This window comes from Cynocephalus volans, chromosome 3, assembly GCF_027409185.1.
Source record: "Cynocephalus volans isolate mCynVol1 chromosome 3, mCynVol1.pri, whole genome shotgun sequence".
In the NCBI taxonomy this organism is placed as follows: domain Eukaryota; kingdom Metazoa; phylum Chordata; class Mammalia; order Dermoptera; family Cynocephalidae; genus Cynocephalus; species Cynocephalus volans.
Window position 1 is genome coordinate 146,510,239 of NC_084462.1, and position 22,976 is coordinate 146,533,214.

At 40.9% G+C, this 22,976-nt stretch overlaps 1 protein-coding gene across 1 annotated transcript in view; it reads left to right on the forward strand.

The window, feature by feature from the left end:
* Positions 1 to 21,930, forward strand: part of MTHFD1 (methylenetetrahydrofolate dehydrogenase, cyclohydrolase and formyltetrahydrofolate synthetase 1) — a 58,480-nt gene extending 36,550 nt beyond the window's left edge. Inside the window, exons 17-28 of the mRNA XM_063088848.1 lie at positions 2,484 to 2,560; positions 3,176 to 3,316; positions 4,686 to 4,754; positions 6,774 to 6,885; positions 7,127 to 7,266; positions 9,974 to 10,015; positions 12,375 to 12,475; positions 13,309 to 13,486; positions 16,659 to 16,766; positions 17,301 to 17,453; positions 20,229 to 20,322; positions 21,672 to 21,930. Coding sequence (XP_062944918.1) covers positions 2,484 to 2,560; positions 3,176 to 3,316; positions 4,686 to 4,754; positions 6,774 to 6,885; positions 7,127 to 7,266; positions 9,974 to 10,015; positions 12,375 to 12,475; positions 13,309 to 13,486; positions 16,659 to 16,766; positions 17,301 to 17,453; positions 20,229 to 20,318 — 1,211 coding nt within the window. The 3' untranslated portion in view covers positions 20,319 to 20,322; positions 21,672 to 21,930. The remainder of the gene's footprint in view (positions 1 to 2,483; positions 2,561 to 3,175; positions 3,317 to 4,685; positions 4,755 to 6,773; positions 6,886 to 7,126; positions 7,267 to 9,973; positions 10,016 to 12,374; positions 12,476 to 13,308; positions 13,487 to 16,658; positions 16,767 to 17,300; positions 17,454 to 20,228; positions 20,323 to 21,671) is intronic.
* The last annotated feature ends 1,046 nt before the right edge of the window (positions 21,931 to 22,976 follow it).

Consider the following 22,976-nt stretch of genomic DNA (forward strand, 5'->3'; position numbering starts at 1 on the left):
ATTTGTTTTTCTTACCACCCCTATCAGTATCTCTTCTTATTAGCTGTAATCAAATCTCCCTTTGTTGGATTTGTTGATCATTTTGCTGTCTATACAGTGTTGATTCAAATGAGGGTGTTTTCAAGGAAGTTCTTAAACCAAAAGTAACATTTTGCAAGTTTCATTTTATGAAAAAAGTTTTGGTGTCATGAAGTGAGAAATTAGTTTAATCACTTCTTGAATCGTGTGTGCCCTTTATTCTCAGAACTCTTGTCTGGCATAAGTGACTTGATTTTTCTTGTAGCTCTCTAGCTTGCCTAATCATTTTTTACCTCATTTTATTAAATTCGCTTGTAACACATTAGGTTACTCTTCAAGGTTTAAATACTTAGCAGTTTAGTGAGCAAGTTGCCTGGCTTCACTGCCATGCTTTTCTCTATGGAGAGCTAGTGTGGCTTAGAATTTTATTTTGTACTAACAGTTTATCCATCTAGCCTGTATCACTGCTGAGAAGGAAGTTTCATTCAGTTGAGCAGAGTGCAGCTAAAGGCAATTTATTGACTGTTTTTTGTAATCTTCATTGGCTCAGTAACTATCACTAGCTAACGGCATTTTTAAGATTACACTTAATATCTAAAACCACACTGGCATTTCTCTTCCTTTGCTTCAATAGCTTTAGACAAATGGTGTAATATTTTATAAGGAATAAGCTAAAGATCCATTTTGAAAATTTAGTATCTCATTCCTTTGCTTTGTGTCTAATTCATGCTTTCTAAGTAGAAGCAGACAAGGAAAAAATGGATCATACCTATTGACTGACTATTTTATACAGAAAAATTAGTTGCAAGCAACGTGATATTATATTTTTTTGAAAACTGTGTTGGCTCCAACAACACATTACATCCTTCACTTATCAAGTGTGGTGTGTCTCTGAGTGCCGTATGAGGCACTGCTCTTGGTGTTTAAATTATTACAGTCTTTATGGAAAATGATTTGGTGTGTTATCAAGTGCCTTATATATGCTTCTCTTCTTTGACCCGTACAGAGTATGAACTGGTTTTTGCATCGTTGTTCATTTGTGTTTTGTTGTTACTGTTTGGCATTTTGTACTGACATGCAAACTCTGGTTTCCTTGCTATGCTCACACTACGCTCAGTGCTTCACTTCTGACGCCAGATGTGTAGGTTTTTCCTCCAACAATTCATTTTAGCTCTCCAGTGGATACTGACTGGGTGTCCTACAACTTAATTCTGACACTGTCTGGAGCAGATCCCTCAGGTTGAGGCCTCTGTCCACAAGACTATCACCACTTCAGACACCTATCCCAAGTCCAGGTTGTCATGTATGCTTCTGACCACTGGCTATAAATTGTAGATTCCCACAACCCCCTCCTCAGGATCGATCATTTGCTAGAACGACGCACAGAACTCAGGGAAACGTGACTTATGTTTACCAGTTTATTACAAAGGATACAACTCAGGGACAGCCAGATGGAAGAGATGCCTTGGGTGCGTCACCCTCCCAGCACCTTGATGTGTTCGCCACTCTAGAGGCTCATCAGACCTTGTGGTTCAAGAGTTTTTATAGAGCTTAATCTTCATCCCTTGGTCCCTTTCCCAGTGGTTTGTGGGTGGGGCTGAAAGTTCCAACCCTCTAATCCCTTGGTCGTTTTGGTGGCCACGCCCCTCCTGAGGCTGTCTAGGGGACTGACCCTAAGGTACCTCTTTAGCATAAACTCAGGTATGATCAAAAGGGGTTTGTTATGAATAACAAGACATTCCTATCACCCTTGAAATTCCAAGGGCTCTTGGAGCCTTGTGTGCTAGCAACCCAAGACAAAGAATAAATATATTTCCTATTATACTGTGCATATAAAAACCAAAATTGGGAATACACTAAAATGTTAGCAGTAGTTAGTCCTGGGAGATGGGATTAAGATTGGTTAATTGGTTGATCTTTACCATGTTTTCCAAGGTTTTACGACTAGATAGATACTCCATCATCAGAATAGAAATGACTTCTTATAAGGAGCTAAAGGAAATACCATGCCTGTTACCTGGCATGTTTCAAAAGGCATTTGCACTTGCCCTGAGTTTATGGCTTGTGTGTTTCTCAGGACGGTGTAAGGTTAGTGGGTCATCCCACAGAGCAACAACACAAACCTTGGCCTTTTGAAAAAATGTGGACTGCTCTGTTTTTCTTGTAACATGGAATATGTTTTAAAATAGGTTCCAGATTTCTAGTTTATTGTTTGAATTCTCCAGATGGAATAAAACCAAGCCACGCCACATTGCTTTGCTTTAAAAATAATTCCTGTACATTTATGGTACGTGAATATCGTTTTTTAAAACTTGAACCCATGTTCTAGCTTTGTCATCAGTGTTGTAATCAAATATTAATAGACAGTCATTAAATTAGCCTTGTTGCTTTAAAACTCTGCTGCTTTCTTTAACTTTATGGTCCTTTTACTAATAATTGTTCTGTATCTTCCCATTCTACTGTAGTGCTGGATACCAATGATAGATTCCTGAGGAAGATCACAATTGGACAAGCTCCAACGGAGAAAGGGCACACACGGACGGTAACTGTCTCTCCAAGTAAATTAGTTCGTGTGAACTAGATCTTGCGGCTTCTCTCCTCCTCCATCCTCTCCCATACGACTGATACTGCCAGGTGTTGTTCTGCCTTCTCCTTTTTAAAATGGAAGGGAGTAGGTGTGGTATTGAGCACTCCTGACAGCTTTTGCAATAAATCCCATGTGTCACCTGTGCGTTTTTCCCCCAGCATTTTTTCCTGGAGGTGGAGAGCCCCAAGTGAAAAATCCTTGCATATAAATTAATTAAAATTGCTTTTTTATTGTAGCCATTTGCAGTACGTCTCTTGGGTGTAAGAGCTGCCGTATTGTTGCCTTGTATGTTAGGGAAACCATAACTATGTGATTACAAGCTGCCTTCATAGGGATAAAATAGCTTAATGGTTCTACTAGAACATTTATTTTTAAAAATTGACAACTCAAAGTCTTGGAATAATTAATTACAAATTTTTGCTGTTGGAGGATTATTTTTATTGTTTTTTGTGTAAAATTATGTTTAATTTTAAGCTATTTGTTTAAGCCTCAGAAAAAGGATTATTTTCACAATTCATGCTTCTGGTTTAACACAAGGTTTTTGCTGTTGTCTCTTTTCCCTGCCCACAGACCCAGTTTGATATCTCTGTGGCCAGTGAAATCATGGCTGTCCTGGCTCTCACCAGTTCTCTAGAAGACATGAGAGAGAGACTGGGCAGAATGGTGGTGGCATCCAGCAAGAAAGGGGAGCCCATCAGTGCTGAAGATCTGGTGAGCGCCCAGGCTCCCCAGGCTTTGTGACACATCTGTGTCCATTGTCCTGGGGTCTCTCGGTGGTTACTGATAACAAAAGTTATGCTGTACTTAACATATTGCAATTAACTCATCAATTTAACCGACTTTGCACAAGATAATTATCACCAAGATCCAGGGTTCAATCCCTGTACTGGCCAGCTGCTAAAAAAAGAAAGGAAAAAAAAAAAAAAAGATAACCATGAAATTTGAAGGAAGTACTACATAGTGAATAATAGGTGGTATGCTCCAGTAATAGACCGCAAGTTCCAGCTGACTTGAGTAACATCTTCATCCTGTGAGCATCTCTAAGTGCAGGTGTATGACTTCAGTTTGCAAAGAATATTAGGAGTCCTGTGAGGCCCTTAGTAGCTGAGCCTGGAGTTCCACCCTGGCCCTTCACGATGACGCCTGGCTTCCTGCACAGAGACCTCTTTTCATGAGGCTTGTCGGCTACCACATCCACACTGATGACTACATGTGGAATAACTCATTAGTCAGTTTGTCTGATGGTCCTACTAAGCTAGTTCTCCATCTCAGGGTTATTTCTGAACTGTCTGTGTGGTCATATGAGGTTTGACAGGAGAATTCTTATAGATTAATTTTTTAAAAGCTTGTTTGTGTTGATACACACCAAAATAGTTGGCCTGTGATTAGTGGTATGGCAGATGAATTCAGAAAAGGGGCAAGATATGAACTTCCCATTTTCACAATTAATAGGTTAATATGTGTTTTTTTGTTTGTTTGTTTGTTTGTTTTTGGTTAATATGTGTTTTAAATTTTAACATACAGACCTTAAATTTAGAAACTCATTAAAATTGAATATAAACGGAAACCATTCTTTGTTACTGGTTTTATCAGCTAGGATCGGATAGGCTTAAAAGAGGGACATCATATTTAAGAGCTGGTATTGAACTCCTGGGTTATATTTTAGTTTCGGTTTTGGGAAACACATTAAATATGGTTTATGGTCATTTTTGTCCAGATACAAAGTTACAAATAACTTAGTACTCCATGAACTCGCATTTCCATGCTGTAGACTAGTCTAAAATGTGTTCCCCACATGAATCAGCAGCAGAGCTTGATTGAGATACTTGTTGACAGAATTACATGTTTTTCCAGAAGTTGTATGTGAATGTCATTTTCATTCTGTTTGTTTTTTCTGCTTAAAATAACTGGAAACTTCATAGTGTATCCAAAGCAAAAATGAATAGATGATCCAGTTCAGGTGAATGTACTAATTGGTCCAAGATGGCTACAAAGGGAAGACCTAGAATGTTGAATGTTGTTTTCAGAAGGTTGGGTTTTTTGCTGGTAGGAGTTGACACTTCATATATTTGTTTTGTAGGGGGTGAGCGGTGCGTTGACAGTGCTTATGAAGGATGCAATCAAGCCCAATCTCATGCAGACATTAGAGGTGAGCAGAGTAACTCCTCCTGCCTTCCTGCACTGGTTTTTGACAATCAGAGCAGAGTAGGTATAAAGCACACTTTCTTTTTTTTTTTTTTTTTAAAACAATATTTACTTTTTAATTGTAGGTCATAATTGTGACATTAATGCTTCAAGATCACAGTGAATAATAAGCATTTTTTTGGAATTCATACAAGTGTTTGCAGATTGGAAGATACTAAAAAGACTGACATGCTAGATATCAAAGGAGATGTGAAATTATTAGAAGAGATACCTAGTAGTTAAAGAGGTCCTACAAGCTTAATATTATCATACATGGTTTCTTACATATGTTTTTTTTTTTTTTTTAATTTTATTTTGTCGATATACATTGTAGCTGATTATTGCTCCCATCACCAAAACCTCCCTCCCTTCTCCCTCCCCCCCTCCCCCCCAACAATGTCCTTTCTGTTTGCTTGTTGTATCAACTTCAAATAATTGTGGTTGTTATATCTTCTTCCCGCCCGCCGGTTTGTGTGTGTGTGTGTGTGTGTGTGTGTGTGTGTGTGTGTGTGTGTGTGTGTGTGTGTGAATTTATATATTAATTTTTAGCTCCCTCCAATAAGTGAGAACATGTGGTATTTCTCTTTCTGTGCCTGACTTGTTTCACTTAATATAATTCTCTCAAGGTCCATCCATGTTGTTGCAAATGGCAGTATTTCATTCGTTTTTATAGCTGAGTAGTATTCCATTGTGTAGATGTACCACATTTTCCGTATCCACTCATCTGATGATGGGCATTTGGGCTGGTTCCAACTCTTGGCTATTGTAAAGAGTGCTGCGATAAACACTGGGGAACAGGTATACCTTCGACTTGATGATTTCCATTCCTCTGGGTATATTCCCAACAGTGGGATAGCTGGGTCGTATGGTAGATCTATCTGCAATTGTTTGAGGAACCTCCATACCATTTTCCATAGAGGCTGCACCATTTTGCAGTCCCACCAACAATGTATGAGAGTTCCTTTTTCTCCGCAGCCTCGCCAGCATTTATCGTTCATAGTCTTTTGGATTTTAGCCATCCTAACAGGGGTTAGATGGTATCTCAATGTGGTTTTGATTTGCATTTCCCGGATGCTGAGTTATGTTGAGCATTTTTTCATATGTCTGTTGGCCATTTGTATATCTTCCTTAGAGAAATGCCTACTTAGCTCTTTTGCCCATTTTTTAATTGGGTTGCTTGTTTTCTTCTTGTAAAGTTGTTTGAGTTCCTTATATATTCTGGATATTAATCCTTTGTCAGATGTATATTTTGCAAATATTTTCTCCCACTCTGTTGGTTGTCTTTTAACTCTGTTAATTGTTTCTTTTGCTGTGCAGAAGCTTTTTAGTTTGATATAATCCCATTTGTTTATTTTTCCTTTGGTTGCCCGTGCTTTTGGGGTCGTATTCATGAAGTCTGTGCCCAGTCCTATTTCCTGAAGTGTTTCTCCTATGTTTTCTTTAAGAAGTTTTATTGTTTCAGGGTGTATATTTAAATCCTTAATCCATTTTGAGTTGATTTTAGTATACGGTGAGAGGTATGGATCTAGTTTCATTCTCCTGCATATGGATATCCAGTTATCCCAGCACCATTTGCTGAAGAGGCAGTCCCTTACCCAGTGAATAGGCTTGGTGCCTTTGTCAAAGATCAGATGGCAGTAAGTGTGTGGGTTGATTTCTGGTTTCTCTATTCTATTCCATTGGTCAGTGTGTCTGTTTTTATGCCAGTACCATACTGTTTTGGTTATTATAGCTTTGTAGTATAGCTTAATAAAGCACACTTTCTTTGGGGAGTCAGAGACAATCCTCCACCTGCTTATCTCTTTCTACCCATTCTTTCTCACAGTTGTGACTGGACACGACTGAAATAAAAGAGATGGCTTTGTATTTTCCCTCTGGGAAGTCTTTTTCTTTAGGATTCTAACTAAATTACATACCCTTGACTGTGTGATCCAACTTTGAAGCAGGATTGACAGCTTCACTCTTGATGTCTCGGTTTCCACAGGGCACCCCGGTGTTTGTTCATGCTGGACCATTTGCTAACATCGCACATGGGAATTCCTCTATCATTGCTGACCGGGTTGCACTCAAGCTTGTTGGCGCTGAAGGGTTTGTAGGTGCGTATTTTTACAAAATCAGTGAATAGAATTTTTTTTTTTTTTTTAAAGATGACCGGTAAGGGGCTCTTAACCCTTGACTTGGTGTTGTCACCACCACACTCAGCCAGTGAGCAAACTGGTCATTCCTATATGGGATCCAAACCTGGGGCCTTGGTGTTATCAGCACCCACTCTCCCGAGTGAGCCACGGGCCGGCCCTGGAAAGGCATTCTTACAGTTGCTTTTTTCTTTCCTCACAGTGACTGAAGCAGGATTCGGAGCAGACATTGGAATGGAAAAGTTTTTTAACATCAAATGCCGGTATTCTGGTCTCCGCCCTCACGTGGTGGTGCTTGTTGCCACTGTCCGGGCTCTTAAAATGCACGGAGGCGGCCCCACGGTGAGGGTCAAGGGTTGGAAGAGTCTGATTATCCCAATGTTCTGAAGGCTGAAAGGAAGTTAGATGACATGTACCTACTTCTTCATGAAGCCGCTCTTATCCTTGTGATTAATAGGGTGCCAAAAGCAACGATAGTCAGACAGCTCTTGTGCTGGCCGCCTTATTGCTCATAGGCACTGTCAGCTCTTGGCATTTTTTTTTTTAGAAGATGACCGGTAAGGGGATCTTAACCCTTGACTTGGTGTTGTCAGCACCACGCTCAGCCAGTGAGCGAACCGGCCATCCGTATATGGGATCCGAACCCGTGGCCTTGGTGTTATCAGCACCGCACTCTCCCGAGTGAGCCACGGGCCGGCCCTCAGCTCTCTGTATTTTAAGAGGGTCCACACTAGCTTCATGGCCTACCTTTCTGAGGAAAACATCTGATGATATCTGAACCCTTCCAAGGACATGCGCTTGGCTATTCCTGCAAAAATATTCCTTTATGTTCAGACTCTTCTTTTAAAATCTGAATCCCATTTTCCCTCTAAATAGTGGCACTGGCAGCCAACCAAACCATTTAGCTGAGACAGAGGCCAGCCGCTTCTTGAGTCATCCTTGCTCGACAGGGCCACTAGCAGGCTGGAGTAGGAGGAAGGAGAAAGGACAGTGAGGGCAGGAGGAGAATGGTCGATCTGCTCGAGACTGCACCGGGTAATAGCGAGAAACAGAGCTAGCTTATCTTCAGCTCCAACCTGAATTTTGTATTTTTCTGAATTCCTACTGCTTAGGACTTGCACTTTTTGCCCTAGTATTTTAACACATTTTCTTCAGCACCTGCATGTAAAAATATGGTGCTAGTTTTCAGAAATTATTTGAAGTATTAAATTCTTATTCCCCAAGAGCTTGTATTGTAACTTAGGAAAGAAGAGCTCTCTCACCTACAGAATAAAATCAATGTACCTTAGTGTAGCGATCAGGATTTTTTCTGATATGTCAGTTCTCAAGCGTTTTGGCCTCAGAACCTCTTTACACTCTTAAAAATTATTGAGGGCCTAAAAGAGTTTATGCGGCTTATAGTTATTGATATTTATTATATTAGAAATTTAAACTGAGTTATGTATAAATATAAAGAACTTTTTTTTTTTTTTTTTTTAAAGATGACCGTAAGGGGATCTTAACCCTTGGCTTGGTGTTGTCAGCACCACGCTCACCCAGTGAGCTAACTGGCCATCCCTATATGGGATCCGAACCTGTGGCCTTGGTGTTGTCAGCACCACACTCTCCCGAGTGAGCCACAGGCCGGCCCCAAAGAACATTTTTTTTAAATGAAGATTTATTATGCTTCCCAAAACAAAATTTAGGCATTGTACATTTTTCAGATCTTGTCTGCATCTGTCTTCATTGAAGACAGCTGGATTATCATCTTCTGCATTTGATCTGTTGTGATATCATGTCACATAACCTTTGGAAAAGGCCACTGTACACTCAATGAGAAAAAGAGAGGGAAAGGGGCCATACCATCTTAGCACTATTATGGAAACAGCTTTGACCTTGCAGACCCCCTGAGGGTTAGGTCCCGAGACAACACTATGAGAACACTGCTGTAACACAGCCCCAACCCCTCTCCAGTCTTAGTGGCACCAAGATACCAAAGGCTCTCTTGACCCAGGACACCCCTTTCTGCTAATAGTGCATGATAGACTCCCCATTTCTTTCTGATCATAACCCACATTTCTCTCTTGCACCCCCGCCCCACTCATCTGTACACCACTGTGCCTCCTTTCCTTCCTTCCTCCTGACCTCATCATCTAAAAAATGATGATGCTGGGTTTTAACCTGGGCAGCACTGAGAGGAGGTCTTTGCACATATAGCTCTGTCAAGGAGCCAGACTGCTCCTCACATTGCCTCGCAGACGGGAAGCTATGTGTAAGGTCCCTGCTTTCCACCCTGCCTCCCCATGGCCCCTTCTGGAGCTGGAACCTGGAACAGCACAATCTCCCTATGGAATGAGAGAGAACCTGGCTGGAGGCTTCTTCCTCACTGTCCACTGCCCACAGTGGGGTCTGTGGAGTCGGCACCTTCACCCCCTTGCTCATCCCTGTGGATGCAGCAGGGCTGAGCCACCACACAGATCAGGACGTGAGGCACCAGGAGCCTCCATACATTGAATTTATTCTTAAATGTTCAGACACCTTAAGAATACTCTACAACAGAGGAAGAAAATCCTGTTTCCCCTCATCTTTGTATTGTTCCTGCTCTACAGTTCAGCTCCACCAAGGCGAGGTTTGGTTCTGTGGACCAGCTCATGAAACCATCACAGACCTCATCACAGACTTTGTTGAGGGACACTTCAGGGTGACTTTTGCAGGGTGAACAGCTGCCTTTTCCCCGACACTCCCTTTACTTCCACGCCCACTGCGTGTCCTTCACTGGCTGAGTGCATCACGCCTGCCTAGAACACATCCCTGTCCACCTCTGCAGTCAGATCTGTCCCTTCTCACTTCCTTAAGTCAGGTCACGAAGGCCTCCCACTCTTCTCCAAGCAGTCATCTTGTTCTGTGCTGTATGGCTGGCGCATGGCCAAATCCTTAGGGCAGCAAACACCCTTACACTGCCCTATATCCCTCCAAGCATGCAGCCTTCTATTTTTAACACATGACAATTTTAAGCTAGAATCTAATTGAAAATAGAAAATGCCTCTGACTTTGTTTCCTCTCTTTCCAGGTTACTGCTGGACTGCCTCTTCCCAAGGCTTACATAGAGGAGGTAACTTCGATTATTTCTAATTAATTGTCCCAGACAGCACCATACCCTGAATCAGCCTTTCTCCTCCTGGCCCATGTGGAAGTAAATGGGGATATCACCATGATCCAGGGTTGCTCCAGGGATCCAGGGTTGCTCCAGGGAGTGCAGGGTGCTGAAGATTGTGTTCAATGAGTAAATAACAAAACAGAATTGCCCCACATTGGATATCAGTCAACCACTGCCCTAACCCAGAGGTTGGTTCTTAACAGGGCAATTCTGCCCCCAGGGGATATTTGGCAATGTCTAGAGACATTTTTGGTTGTTAGAGCTGGGGTAGAGAATGCTACGGGCACCTAGCAGGTAGAAGCCAGGGATGCTGTTAAATATCCTACAACACACAGGATAGCACCTCACAACAAAGAATTAGCCAGCTCAAAATGCCAGTAGTGCTGAGGTTGAGAAACCCTGCCCTAGACTAATGGAAGGAAATTTCCATTATCTTGCCGGCATTGGCTGGTGGTCCCAAACGTCATTCAATCAGAAGCAAGTAGGGACCTTTATGAAAATGCCTTTTCCTATGCAGATATACATCCATTTTAAAGGACCAAGATGTGGTCAGGATCCTGATTGTTTTTCTAGGCAAAGCTTCTATAAGATGACTTGGTTTATAGCATCAAGCAAGAGCCCAAAAGAACACTTGTGAGCTCAAATCTTTTCATATTTATATCATTTACCATCAAAGAAACACCTCTAGAGCTAGTTACATGAGAGTCAGGACCTAGGATAAGATGGCAAGGTCAGCTGGTATCACCATTAATTAAATGTTTTCTGCCTTTTTAAAGAGGCTTTTAAATTATGAAGCAATACAAGGTCACTGTTCAGGTCTCAAATGAAGTATTTCAAAATCAGCTAGAAAGAAGTTGTAGGTGCCTTGAGTCTGCCTGTCTTCTGAGTTATGATTTGCCTTTTATGGTCATTTGTCTGATTCACGCGTAGGAGGGGAATTCACAGTTCTGGCCCTCCTGCCACCCGCAGCCTTTCCTGTATCTAATTACAGTGACTGCCCCTAACTGGCCCAGCTGGCGTCTTCATTTAAGAAATTCTACTTATTTAAAACTGTTCTCAATCAGTCTTACATACTAATTGGTTTTCATGTGACTAGAGGTAAAGAATTAGCAGTACTCTTTAGAATATCAAATAAATCCTAATCTCAGTTTTTAATTATTAAAGGGGAAAAAGAAAGCGTAAATCACATTTCTAATGATGCTAGTTGTTTTCTACCTTTAACATACCCATTTTTTCTGCTGTTTTTGGGATCTACAAACCAAGCACTATTATTTCTGGGTTTTGCTCATGATCCAGTGTATGTATTTTATTTAAAACTATAATATTTTTATTTTTAAAATAATGTATTTTTAAGCTTCTAATAGTAATATATGTTATAAAAAAATTTAAACATTACAAGAATATATGTAATTTGAGTCCCCTTAAGAGTTTGCTGCATATTTGTCAACATTTTTTAAAATTTCATGAATTATACACGTGTTTTTGTGTTAATCCAAAAGTGGAATTAATTAAGCTCTCCATGGTTTTGCAACTTTAGTAAATCTTGGAAAGGTTCTGCATTAATACATATTGGTCTCACTTTTCATAACATCTGCGTAATAAGTATTTATTGAGTGTATATATCATAATTCATTGGCCCAATCCTCTCCTGGAGGTTCATGTTCACAATTTTCCAATACTGCAAGCAGTGCTGCAGTAAACATATTTAAAGGTATGTTTCCCTTTAAATTTCCCTTTAGATTTCATAGTATTTGGTTCTTAAAGATGATAGCATTTATCTTATCTGTTGGCTCTAGTGAAGGTTCATGGTTAAGTTCATTAAAACCTCTGAAAGCATCACTGATTATTTCATGTTCTCTGATAGTATTTATGGCAGCTGTATTACAAATGCCTCTTTTGTGCCAGGCACAGTGTTAGGCTCTGTCTTCAGATGGAAGAAGGGTCTGTGCAGCACTGAGTAGAGTCATTGTACCATATAAGTACATAAAGTCTATAAACATACAGGTTGTAAATATAATTTATGTAGGAACAACTAATTCCCTTCAGACAGCAAATAAGAAATGGTGTAATGACAGCAAATATGCCAGCTCTCTTGTTTTCAAAATGGCCAGTGTTGTAAGCTGTCCTCCATGGCGTCCACTAGCCATGGTGTAAGAAGTGCATCAGTGGACCTTCTCTCTTGTTGGCTTGCCTTCTTGTCCGGACAGCCAGTGGCTACTGGCTCCAGGAGGCAGTTTCCCTTTTAAGAAGAATCTAAACTGTTTTCAGCTCTGCTTTCTGTGATCTCACAGGTCGTTCACTGTTGTTTTTACAGAACCTGGAGCTGGTTGAAAAAGGCTTCAGTAACTTGAAGAAACAAATTGAAAATGCCAGAATGTTTGGAGTTCCAGTGGTAGTGGCTGTGAACGCGTTCAAGTAAGTGCAGAGTGTAAGAGAAAACGGGGCATGTGGAAAATGGTCAGAAAACATCTCCTGGAGCTGATTGTACAGCACTGTTTTTAGCTTCATTTTGTTCTGCAGTTATTGCTATTGATTATTGCCTGTGGTTTAGCCTGCGATATGGCAGGCACCGTGTGCATCACAGCAAACCCACCACCTCACCCACAGAGGGTCCGGAAGTTAGATTTGGCTCTCTGGACCCCCTTCTTTTCCACTGGGTGAAGTGGATAACACACAGGGCTGAAGTTAAATGTTCTATTTTGGTCTTTAGAGGCCTTTTGTGCTAACAAAAGATCATAGGCCCATGGTGTTGCATTCTTTTACTAGGTCTGGTGGGAAGTTGTCTTGACAAAGAGTTGAACATATTGAGCTGGAAATGTTCATGCAAGAATTTGTGTGGGTTGTTTAAGTATTGTAGTACTGGTTTGTGTTTTGTTTTAATAGCCTCACCACAGTGGAATGGGAAGCAAAATTTTTAAGAGCTAGTATTTATTGATTCCTGATGGTGTGCTGGAATATTCCAAGTACTTTACATATTTACCATCTAAGCCTCATGACATCCCAATGAAATAAGTGCTATGAGTATTCCCATTTTGCCCATGTAGCAATTGAGGCACATAAAGATTAAGTAACTGGCAAAGTGACCCAGCTGATTTGCTGTGGAGCTGAGATTCAAACCCAGGCAGTATTACTCGATTAGTGTCCACTTATCAGTGGATAATTCATATGGATTTTAATGGAAAAAAGAAGACGGTTTCTGTCCTCTCCAGCCATCTTCCATGCTTTAACATGAATTGCTGCCTTTATAGGACAGATACAGAGGCTGAGCTGGACCTCATCCGCCATCTTGCCAGAGAACATGGGGCTTTTGATGCTGTGAAGTGCACTCACTGGGCAGAAGGGGGCAAGGGTGCCTTAGCCCTGGCTCAGGCTGTCCAGAGAGCAGCACAGGCGCCCAGCAGCTTCCAACTTCTTTACGACCTCAAGGTGGGTGACTTGCTGTATGCAAAAAAAAAAAAAAAAAAAAAAAGGCTCAGTGAGGTTTCTGTTTAGAGCTTTGTATTTAGCAGCCTCAACCTCGTGGTTTGATTCCCTCATAGGTGGGTTACACGGGCACAGCCTGGACTCTCAGCTCTAGACAGCTTTCTTATAAACGCAGGTTGCTGCTTACTTACAAAGTAGGGGGTCCAGGCAAGAATACCCAGGGAGTTTGGCTCGCATCCCAAGTCTTGAGAAGGCTCATAGTACAGGCCCTTTTGCTGGCAGAAGAGTGGGTTACATGTAGAATCAAGTGTGTGATTAACTATAGCCTTTAACCAAGGCACCAACCATGTTGTAGCAAATTGACAAAGGGCTAGTGCAGCCTTGTAACACCAAGGTGGAGGGTTTGGATCCCCATACCAGCCAGTCCCCCCTGCAAAAAAAACGAAAAAAGAAAAAATTGGCAAAAGGCTACATCAGGCTCAGAAAAAATTTCTGATCACTTCTCAGTAATAGGAGAAAGAAGTGTGCTCCCAAGCTCACTTCCTGATAAAGCTCTACCTCAAGTTCAGAGAAGTCCTCAGGTACAAAACCAAAGTACCTCGGCATACTTCATCGTTTTTTCCATTGCTGAGTAAATTAAATTACATTTGCCCTGCTTATTCTATGATACAATAAAGTTAGTTCGAGAAACGTTGTTCTTACTATAGGGTTGTATTTTGTTTTCAGTTCTCTGTCCCTGTATTTCAGGATGTGATTAGACATTAAGTAGCATGTCCACAACAGCTGGAAACTTTGTTAGGAACGTGGGATGTATGTTGTAGTTAATTTTTCTTGTATTCTCTAGGCTGGTTTTTGGCTTGGTTTTTAAAAGATAATCAATCATAGGGCCGACCCGTGGCTCACTCGGGAGAGTGCGGCGCTGGTAGCGCCAAGGCCTCGGGTTCAGATCCTATATAGGGATGGCCGGTGTGCTCACTGGTTGAGCGTGGTGCAGACGACACCGTGCCAAGGGTTACGATCCCCTTACCGGTCAAAAAAAAAAAAAAAGATCATCATAGACTTTCAAAAATAGCCATAAAAAGGTGGAAGGAAGAAACCCTGTTGTTACTCTTGCCTTTTAACTTGTTTGCTTGTTTCTCTTTGCCCCTTGCAGATATAGTTCACGGACAGTTAATTAACAGTCTCCTATTGACATTAACATTCTCCTGTTGAGTTTTGCTTTTTTAGACTGGTTTGAAAATCTGTACAACCAATCATCTTTTTAGAGAATGACCTAAACTCAAATTTGCACACAATGCAAAGCATTTATAGGCACCTTCTCCAAGCCCTCATCCAGAGCACCTAAGTCAGGAACCTCAGTCCCTGAAGGCCAGCAGGAGGCCTGGAAGAAGTGGGGTAGTAAGGACATTATGTCCCCTTTTCTACCTGGAACTTTTCTTTGTTCTCACAAACAGGAGGCTGCCATTTTTTGTCTTATTCAGCATCTGCTAATCTTAAAGCACCCCTCAATCAAAGTGCTTTTGCTAGGGCCAGCGCGTGGCTCACTCGGGAGAGTGTGGTGCTGACAACACCAAGGCCGCGGGTTCGGATCCTATATAGGGATGGCTGGTTAGCTCACTGGCTGAGCGTGGTACTGACAACACCAAGTCAAGGGTTAAGATCCCCTTACCGGTCATCTTTTAAAACAAACAAACAAACAAAAAAAAAAAACAAAGTGCTTTTGCTTCAGAAGTTCTGAATGTGCCTTGGCATTTATAGAGCTCCAGTTATAACATGCATGTGAAAGTAATATGTGTTACATCTTCATAAAACCATTATTAAATATTCACTTTGTGGGGCCAAGCCCGTGGCGCACTCGGGAGAGTGCAGCGCTGGGAGCACAGCGACGCTCCTGCCGCGGGTTCGGATCCTATATAGGAATGGCCGGTGCACTCACTGGCTGAGCGCCGGTCACGAAAAAGACAAAAAAAAAAAAAAAAAAAAATTCACTTTGTGTCTACTATACATAGTACCTTCATAAATTATCCCTATTTAGCTCAAAGGGGAATTTTTATTTCTATAGATAGATTATTGCTCCTTTCAAAAAACAAAACCTTAGAGTGATGGTGTTATAACACCTAGGTCAAGGTTCAGAATCCTGTACCTGCCAGCAGCCAAAAAAAAAGTTTTCAAAAGCAAATATAGAAAGTTACATGGATGTAAAAACAATCAAAAACCAAAAGAAAACTTGCCCGATATGTTCTTTTAGTCTTAGTTGCTAGGGAATACAGAGCCAGAAAAATTGTAATTTTAGGAACTTGCTCATCCCAGTTACCTGTGAGTAGCTTTCCTTCCCACTTCCTTTAGGCAACCTCTCCCTATGCTGTGTCCCTGAGTCTGAGTGCCCTGAGCTGGGCTGCAGCAGCATTTAAGAAGTCAGGCTCCACTTCCCCTGAAAGCTTTGGCCTGGATGAAACAGCCAATGGGCCTGAGGCCCTCATTAGGGCTGCTGCACTGTTGGCTTTAAGTGCCACAGAAGGCAGATCTTTTCACGACACTCCCAATGCTTGTTGATCATATAAGTCACTGGGTTATTTTTTTAATACTCAGCTGATTTTGTTTCCAAGTAACAGAAATTGACAATCAGTATGTTGTGTTAAGTGTAGCATCTGCCTCTCATATACTAACTAGAGGTTTTGTGGTTGGATATTGGTTGTCTTATTTCATAAACAGTATCCCCACTTGTTTTGACAAGACCCACCTCCAGGATTAGAACATCTACTTCTTATTTATGAAGAAATAGTTATTCTTGGGTAGTCAGCAAAATTGTTTCTGATGTACCTAGTGAGATTTTTAAATATATATACACTTATATATGTTTATATCTACATAAGTATATACTTAAAACTTCACTTAATATATATAAATATTGACTGTATATACATAACTATATCTATATAGAGAGATATAGTAACTTTAGCTCTGTCGGACATTTTTCACTTATAAAATATGGGGCTTGGTATTAAAAGAAAATGTTTCTAACCCAATAATCCTCAAACTGTTTGCATATCTATATATGTATATAGATAACATTTTCTGGCCCTTCTGGGGACTCAGACCTGGAATGTGGCCATGTCCTGGTTAAATCCTCACATATATTCAGTCATGATCTCCCATTCTCTTTCTTGTGCATTAGCTCACAGTGGAGGATAAAATCAGGATCATTGCACAGAAGATCTATGGGGCAGATGACATTGAACTGCTCCCCGAAGCTCAGCACAAAGCTGAAGTCTACACAAAGCAGGTAGGTGTTTGGTTGGTTTGTTCTTTCAACTCTTTACAAAACAGGCCTTGTAGTCAAAATCCCTGAGTACTCCCAACCCTGCAGAGCACTCACTACTTTGCTTCTTTGGATGGCTGGCTTCTCTCCTCCGAAATACTGGGTTTGGATTAGGTGGTCCAATCCCAAGTTCTTTCTTTACCCTTAAGTGGTGTATGACTATATCGAAAAAAGCCATGAGGTTATATGGAATGTCTTACTAAAATATTGAGAAGCTCTCCAGTTTTATTCTCATGTCTATTCCAAACTATTATTTTTAATTGGGTATATAGATAGAAATAAAATGCCCACTTGTGGAATATGGTTGTACTCATTTTTATGTATTTTTTTGTCTATAATAACTAAGCTGGAGGACAGTGAGGTAGAGATGGGTATAAAGGGAGTGTGATGTTTCAAATAAATTAAAGAATCCTTGAAATCAACATTACAAGGAATATAATGTTCTTTGTTGCATTGTCCGCTTCCATTTGTCTTACCTCCATTCCCCTCTTTCTCCAGGGCTTCGGGAATCTACCTATCTGCATGGCCAAAACACACTTGTCCTTGTCTCACAACCCAGAGCTAAAAGGCGTGCCTACGGGCTTCGTTCTGCCCATTCGCGACATCCGCGCCAGCGTCGGGGCTGGTTTTCTGTACCCTTTAGTAGGAACGGTAAGTGAGTGCTGTAAGAGAGGAGCTTGTTTATCTGCATTTCTTGTCTTACATGTATTGCTGAAGCCATCAAGCAAATGCCAAATGATTAGAGTATACTGCCGAGGAGAATGTTGGAGTTGGGTCTTTTATGATTAACCCTCTTGCTGTGAACCATCTTGGTGTCAATTCAAGTATGATGCCATTACTATTTCTACTGAATAAAAAATTCTGTTTCCCAGGGCCCTTGACTGAATCTAGGATAGGCCTAACTAGGTAGGCTGGGGTAGTGCTGATACATAATCACAACCAGTGTTTGTGCCATACACAGGTCACCTCAGTTCTCCCAGCAGCCTTAGGAGGTAGGAACAGAGGCTCCATACCTCCAGGGACTTGCTGACAGGCCTGGAGCTTAAGCCTGAAATTCAGGGGGTCCATTGTTCTTCAGTAAGGAATTTCCCCATTAATATGGAAATGAATCCTGTAGATATGAAAGGTGAGGTTACTTATTTATACTTTGAAGTGAGTGAGTTGTCCAGTGATTTCTTATCTTATAGATTGTATGCATCGTAAGAGAGGAAGATACTGATAGGGAAGTGGAGGGATGCTCAAGGACATATTCATAGTTTGGACTAACATTGTCCCACAGTTAACATTGATCCTGTACTCAGGTTTCCCCCTCAGTTTGCCCAGTATCCTATAGCTACATGCAATGTAGCATTGAAATATTAAACCAAACCAACACACAATAAAAATAAACCAATAGATCTCCTTTTGCAGCTATATCATTCTTTCAGTATAGTGAGAAGGTTCTAGGAGGTAGCATTATGTAGTTGAAAGTGTATGACACTGGAGCCAAATCTAGTTTTCACCTTTGTTCTTGGGCAGGTTATGAAAGGTGTGAGCCCTGCTGTCCTCAGCTTGCAGCGTGGGGCAACCTCAGTTTATAATGACAGTAGGCAGCCCACGGTCCCACACACCAGTGCCCCCTCAGCCACTCTAGAGAGCAGGAGATGTAGCCTTGTCATGATGTTCACCAGACTCTGGGATTTGTGGAAATTCCCCTTTAGTAGGAATGTTAAACCATTTACCCAGCACCTTGAATATGGCAGAAACGTGTTCTTTCTGGAAAAATTGTCAGCAACTGCCAGCTGAAAGAATGGTAGCTGTACTCTGTGTTGTCACTTTTGATGTCTGAGTGCAAAGGGGTAACTGTAGAGATGAAAGCCAATCCGGATGTGGTCTGGCCTGTGATAGTCTGCCTATATATAGTTCAGAGAGAGACACGGCCTGCCCAGCTCAAGACTTTGTCATTTGGAACGGAGTATGCCTCAGAGGCCTTCAACTTTAACTGGGACCAATATGTTTCTACATAAAATCAGATGGCTTAATCACTATTCTAATACTTCCTGGTTGCTGTTGGGGCCTATATGGGGCTCAGAGGAAGAGTATTTTATATATGAATTCAAAGTATGATGGCTTCTTTTCAGAGTTTTATATGTAGGTTCATATGTGTGTATACACATAGTCTTTTCTTTTTTCTTTTTATTTCTTTTTTTTTTTTTTTTGGTATTTTATGATTATCGATGACCAATGTTTAGGGGGAAAAAATCCTCTTTGGGAAGGAATAAAAATAGAGAAAATCCTACTGATCACTGTTTTGGGAACCATTTTTAGAGTTTTCTGCATGTACATGTCTGTATCAATGGGTAATGTCTTTATCTTTTTCTTTCTTTCTTTTCTTTTCTTTCTTTCTTTCTTTCTTTTTTTTTTTGGTGGCTGGCTGGTACAGGGATTTGAACCCCCTATCTTTATAATGTCACTTTCAAGTTTTTCTGCTAGGTCTGAAGACGAATCCTTTTTCCCCTACTGGTCCCCAAACCCAGCACTTGTTCTTCCTTATCTCTTACAGAATACAAGAATAGAAACCAGTTGTCAGATCCTTATAGTAGGCTTTGGGGAGTATTCATTGGCCCTCAAATGTCAGAATTAGGTTTTCTAAAGTATTGATGTTTTGTGTTACAAAGATGACATATCATTTTTATAACCTTTTTACAGTTAAGTTTCAGAAGTTCAGCCTAAGCTGTTTTCCTGCCTGGATCTGATTTAGAACTCGTGTGTATTCATTGTACAGGACATTGTTACAGATAAAAATATGCTGAGACTTCACTTATAAGCCATAAGAATTTGTATCCAAGCAGTTATTTGTCAAAGCCAAGTCTTTAGATCAGAAGGAAGTGCAAATATAATTCATAACCATTACAAGTTTAGTTTTAGAAGGCCATACTGAACCAGTAAGAATAGTGATTATAAAACCATCTAGATTATGTACAGAAATGTCTTGGACCAAGTTAAAGGATACTAATTCCTAATGTCATGTTGCTAAAGCAAAAATCACATAGGTGTCTGTGCAACACTCATTGAAGTAAAATGTAAGAGCAGACAAGCCCTGCGCCTCCTTTTGGTCCTATGAAGTGTGAGCTGAGGTGATGAGTGACTCACAGCCTCCCCAGCACCTGCCATTGTAGGATGGAAGCACCTCCTGCTGCATCTTGTTACAACTATCAGTAGTGAAGGCAACAGTGAAGTCTGGTATTTAGTTTGCAGAAGGACATGAGGGTTTCTCTTTGAATTCATAACAGGATCAGTGACTTGGGTTTTTAATATGTAGCAAGAAGAGTGTCCACTTTATTGACATCTATAAAATGATGTTGTATTTTTGTGCCTGGGACTTTCTGTCTGAGGGGAAGGTGGAAGAAAAGATCACTTTATTTTTAACACTATTTTATACCCTAGATGAGCACAATGCCTGGACTACCTACCCGGCCCTGTTTTTATGATATCGATTTGGATCCTGAAACTGAACAAGTGAATGGACTGTTCTAAACAGGTAAGTTATTAAGAGTTGTGCTTTTTTATGAATTACAGGCAAAAACAAAAGCTAAGAAAACTAAAATTCTAATGCTTCCAAAACATTTCTTTTCACACTTCACTGAGTGGAAATGGGATAGGAGTGAGTTGGCAATAACCAGTGAACGGAATACTTGCATTTCAGTACATTTTGGGAGAAAGAGCATGGCTCACCAGAGGTTGACAGTGTAGGGGAGAGAGCTGCATCTAATGGACTATGAAGGGACTGTAGAGGAGGCTAAGCTTCCCCTGCTGGAGCCCAGGAGTCTCGGGGTTCAGAGTTGAAACATTACAGGTCAGGAACAGTTGACGGTCTGTATACTCTGAATAGACAAAAGGCAAGAATTGAGTAAATGTCTCAGAAAGTAAGAAAGAGAAGGAAATAGGATCAATCCAGGAGTTCTTGGGGACATAGGTGAAAGGGCCTCAAGTACTCATCACAACGAATGAGCCATTGTTAGACACATCCAACTGAAATTTCAAAAACATCAGACATGAATATCCTAAACATTCTTCTCCAGAGAAGGAAAAAATGGTTTGCCTATGAAAAAATGAGGATTAGACTAAACACCTGTCTTCTTACCAGCAATAAGGCTTTTAGACAATGGTGGGATGTCCTCCAAGTTCACAAGGAAAGATGACTTTCAACCTGTGTTTACAGCCAGCCAAATTTATCTGGACGTTTTCAGACATGCAAAAGTGCCACCCCCACATCTCTTCCCAGGAAATTATTTAGAAATGTACTTCAGCAAGAAACCAAGAAAAAAGGAAGACATGGGTTTTGAGAAACTGAATCCTGATTTGGACAGTAATGAAGGGGAGTTCTGACAACTGCAAATGACTGTGTTACCAACCCAATGTGGAACAGGGGGCAGGGGAGCTTGAGAAAGACTAGAAAGAGCTAGAAAAGACCAGGGTATCCAAAGGTCATAATACAAACAAAAGCTCTTGCATTGTTCGAGAAAGTAAAGGTCCAGGTGGAAGCAAACTGTAGCGATTATTTAAGTGACAATAAAGATGGTAAGAAGAGAAACTGAGCTTGATGCTAGGGGGACACTGTTCTTCATGAGGATATAGGTGATGCTGGAAGTGCAGCCTGGCTCACTGCTTGGTCTGGTCTTAAACAGTATTCACATAGCCATCATGTAAATGCCGTGCATTATTCTCAAGTCCATTTACGGAAAGACCCTAGAAGAGTTGGTGGTGGGAGAGGGTGTAAACATTAATGGCTTCGGCAGTGTGAGTGGGTGATGGTGCAGTGTGGAAGGGAAGAAGAAACATTGAAGTGCTTAGAGAAGACATTTATCTCTTGTTTGTTTTTCATTCCAGATCATCCTTCTCCAAGAACTACTTTGAAAGTTTGGCCAGTATCTATTCAGGCCCACTGTGAAGTTAAGAAGTGTGGGGAAATCAAGAGAAATCAGCCCCTACCCCGAAGATCTAGATCTTCTGAAATAAATACTGGGAATTTCCCCAGAAGCCTTTCTTCAGCCTTAATTCTCATCACCATGTATCAGTTAACATAAATCATGCACATGTCTATTTACCTTAGTGGAGTTCCACAGAATAAAAGGAAATAATTTTGCTATCTTGGTGTTGAAATGTATGTTGCAGCATCAATAGACTGTGCTGCAATAACTCTGCCATCCTATTTGAGCCCATTTGCCCAGCAGACCCCTGAGGCTGAAGAAGCAAGTTGCAGTATGTACTTTATAATACTGTTATGTTTAAAGGGGAAAACATGTGCGTGCTTGTGTATTTCTGGGAGGACACATAATTCAGGAAATGTCCTGAGGGTTGGGGTAGAAGTAGGGTATGAAGGAGGACTTGCATTTTTATTTTATACTTTTCTATATTGTTGATTTTCTTTTCTCTCTCTGTCTCTGAGGAAGAACTGCTTATACGGTTTTGTCCTGAACTTCCCTGGAATTCCCATTTCTGTCACAGCTTTACCACCTTTTACTTTTAAAATCCTCAAGAAGGAAGGTCACATAGTACTAACCTCAGGTTAGCCCTTTCTTCTCTGTTGGTTTAGCAAATATTTACTTATTGAGCTTCTACTATGTGCCTGGGCTCTACCTTTCCCCACAAAATTTTTTTTTTCTAAAATATTTTCCCTTCTCTTCTTGTTATTTATCTTCTCTGTTCTTCCTCTTCCATTTTTTTCCTTCCTTTTTTCCCCTTGTCTTCCTGCATTGGATCCTTCCAGAGCACGTTGCATCCCCACTGATGCCAATGCTAGACACTGCTGATGTTGGCAGCGCAGTATTTTTCCTGGTGTCCTTGGTTTTATTATTATTTTTATTTTTAATCCCCTGGGTTTGCATCAGTGTTGTATTATAGTCAGTTTTAAGGTTCAAAGAAATGATGACAGTGCTTTGGGAAGCATATGGCAAAGTGGTCGCAAGTGTAGAGCCCCAGGTCTACCATGCAGAGCCTCACCCACCTCTCTGCCTCCACGTCTGCACCTTGCAAATAAGAGCACTGTTGGTACCTTCTTCGTGAGGGTGTTTGTGAAGTTAAGCAAACACTCAATAATGTTGACAGTCACTGTTCCAAAGCATCATTTGGGCCCTGTTTGCACAGAGTTCATTGTTTCTGATATATTTTTTAAATGTCCCATAAAACCTCATC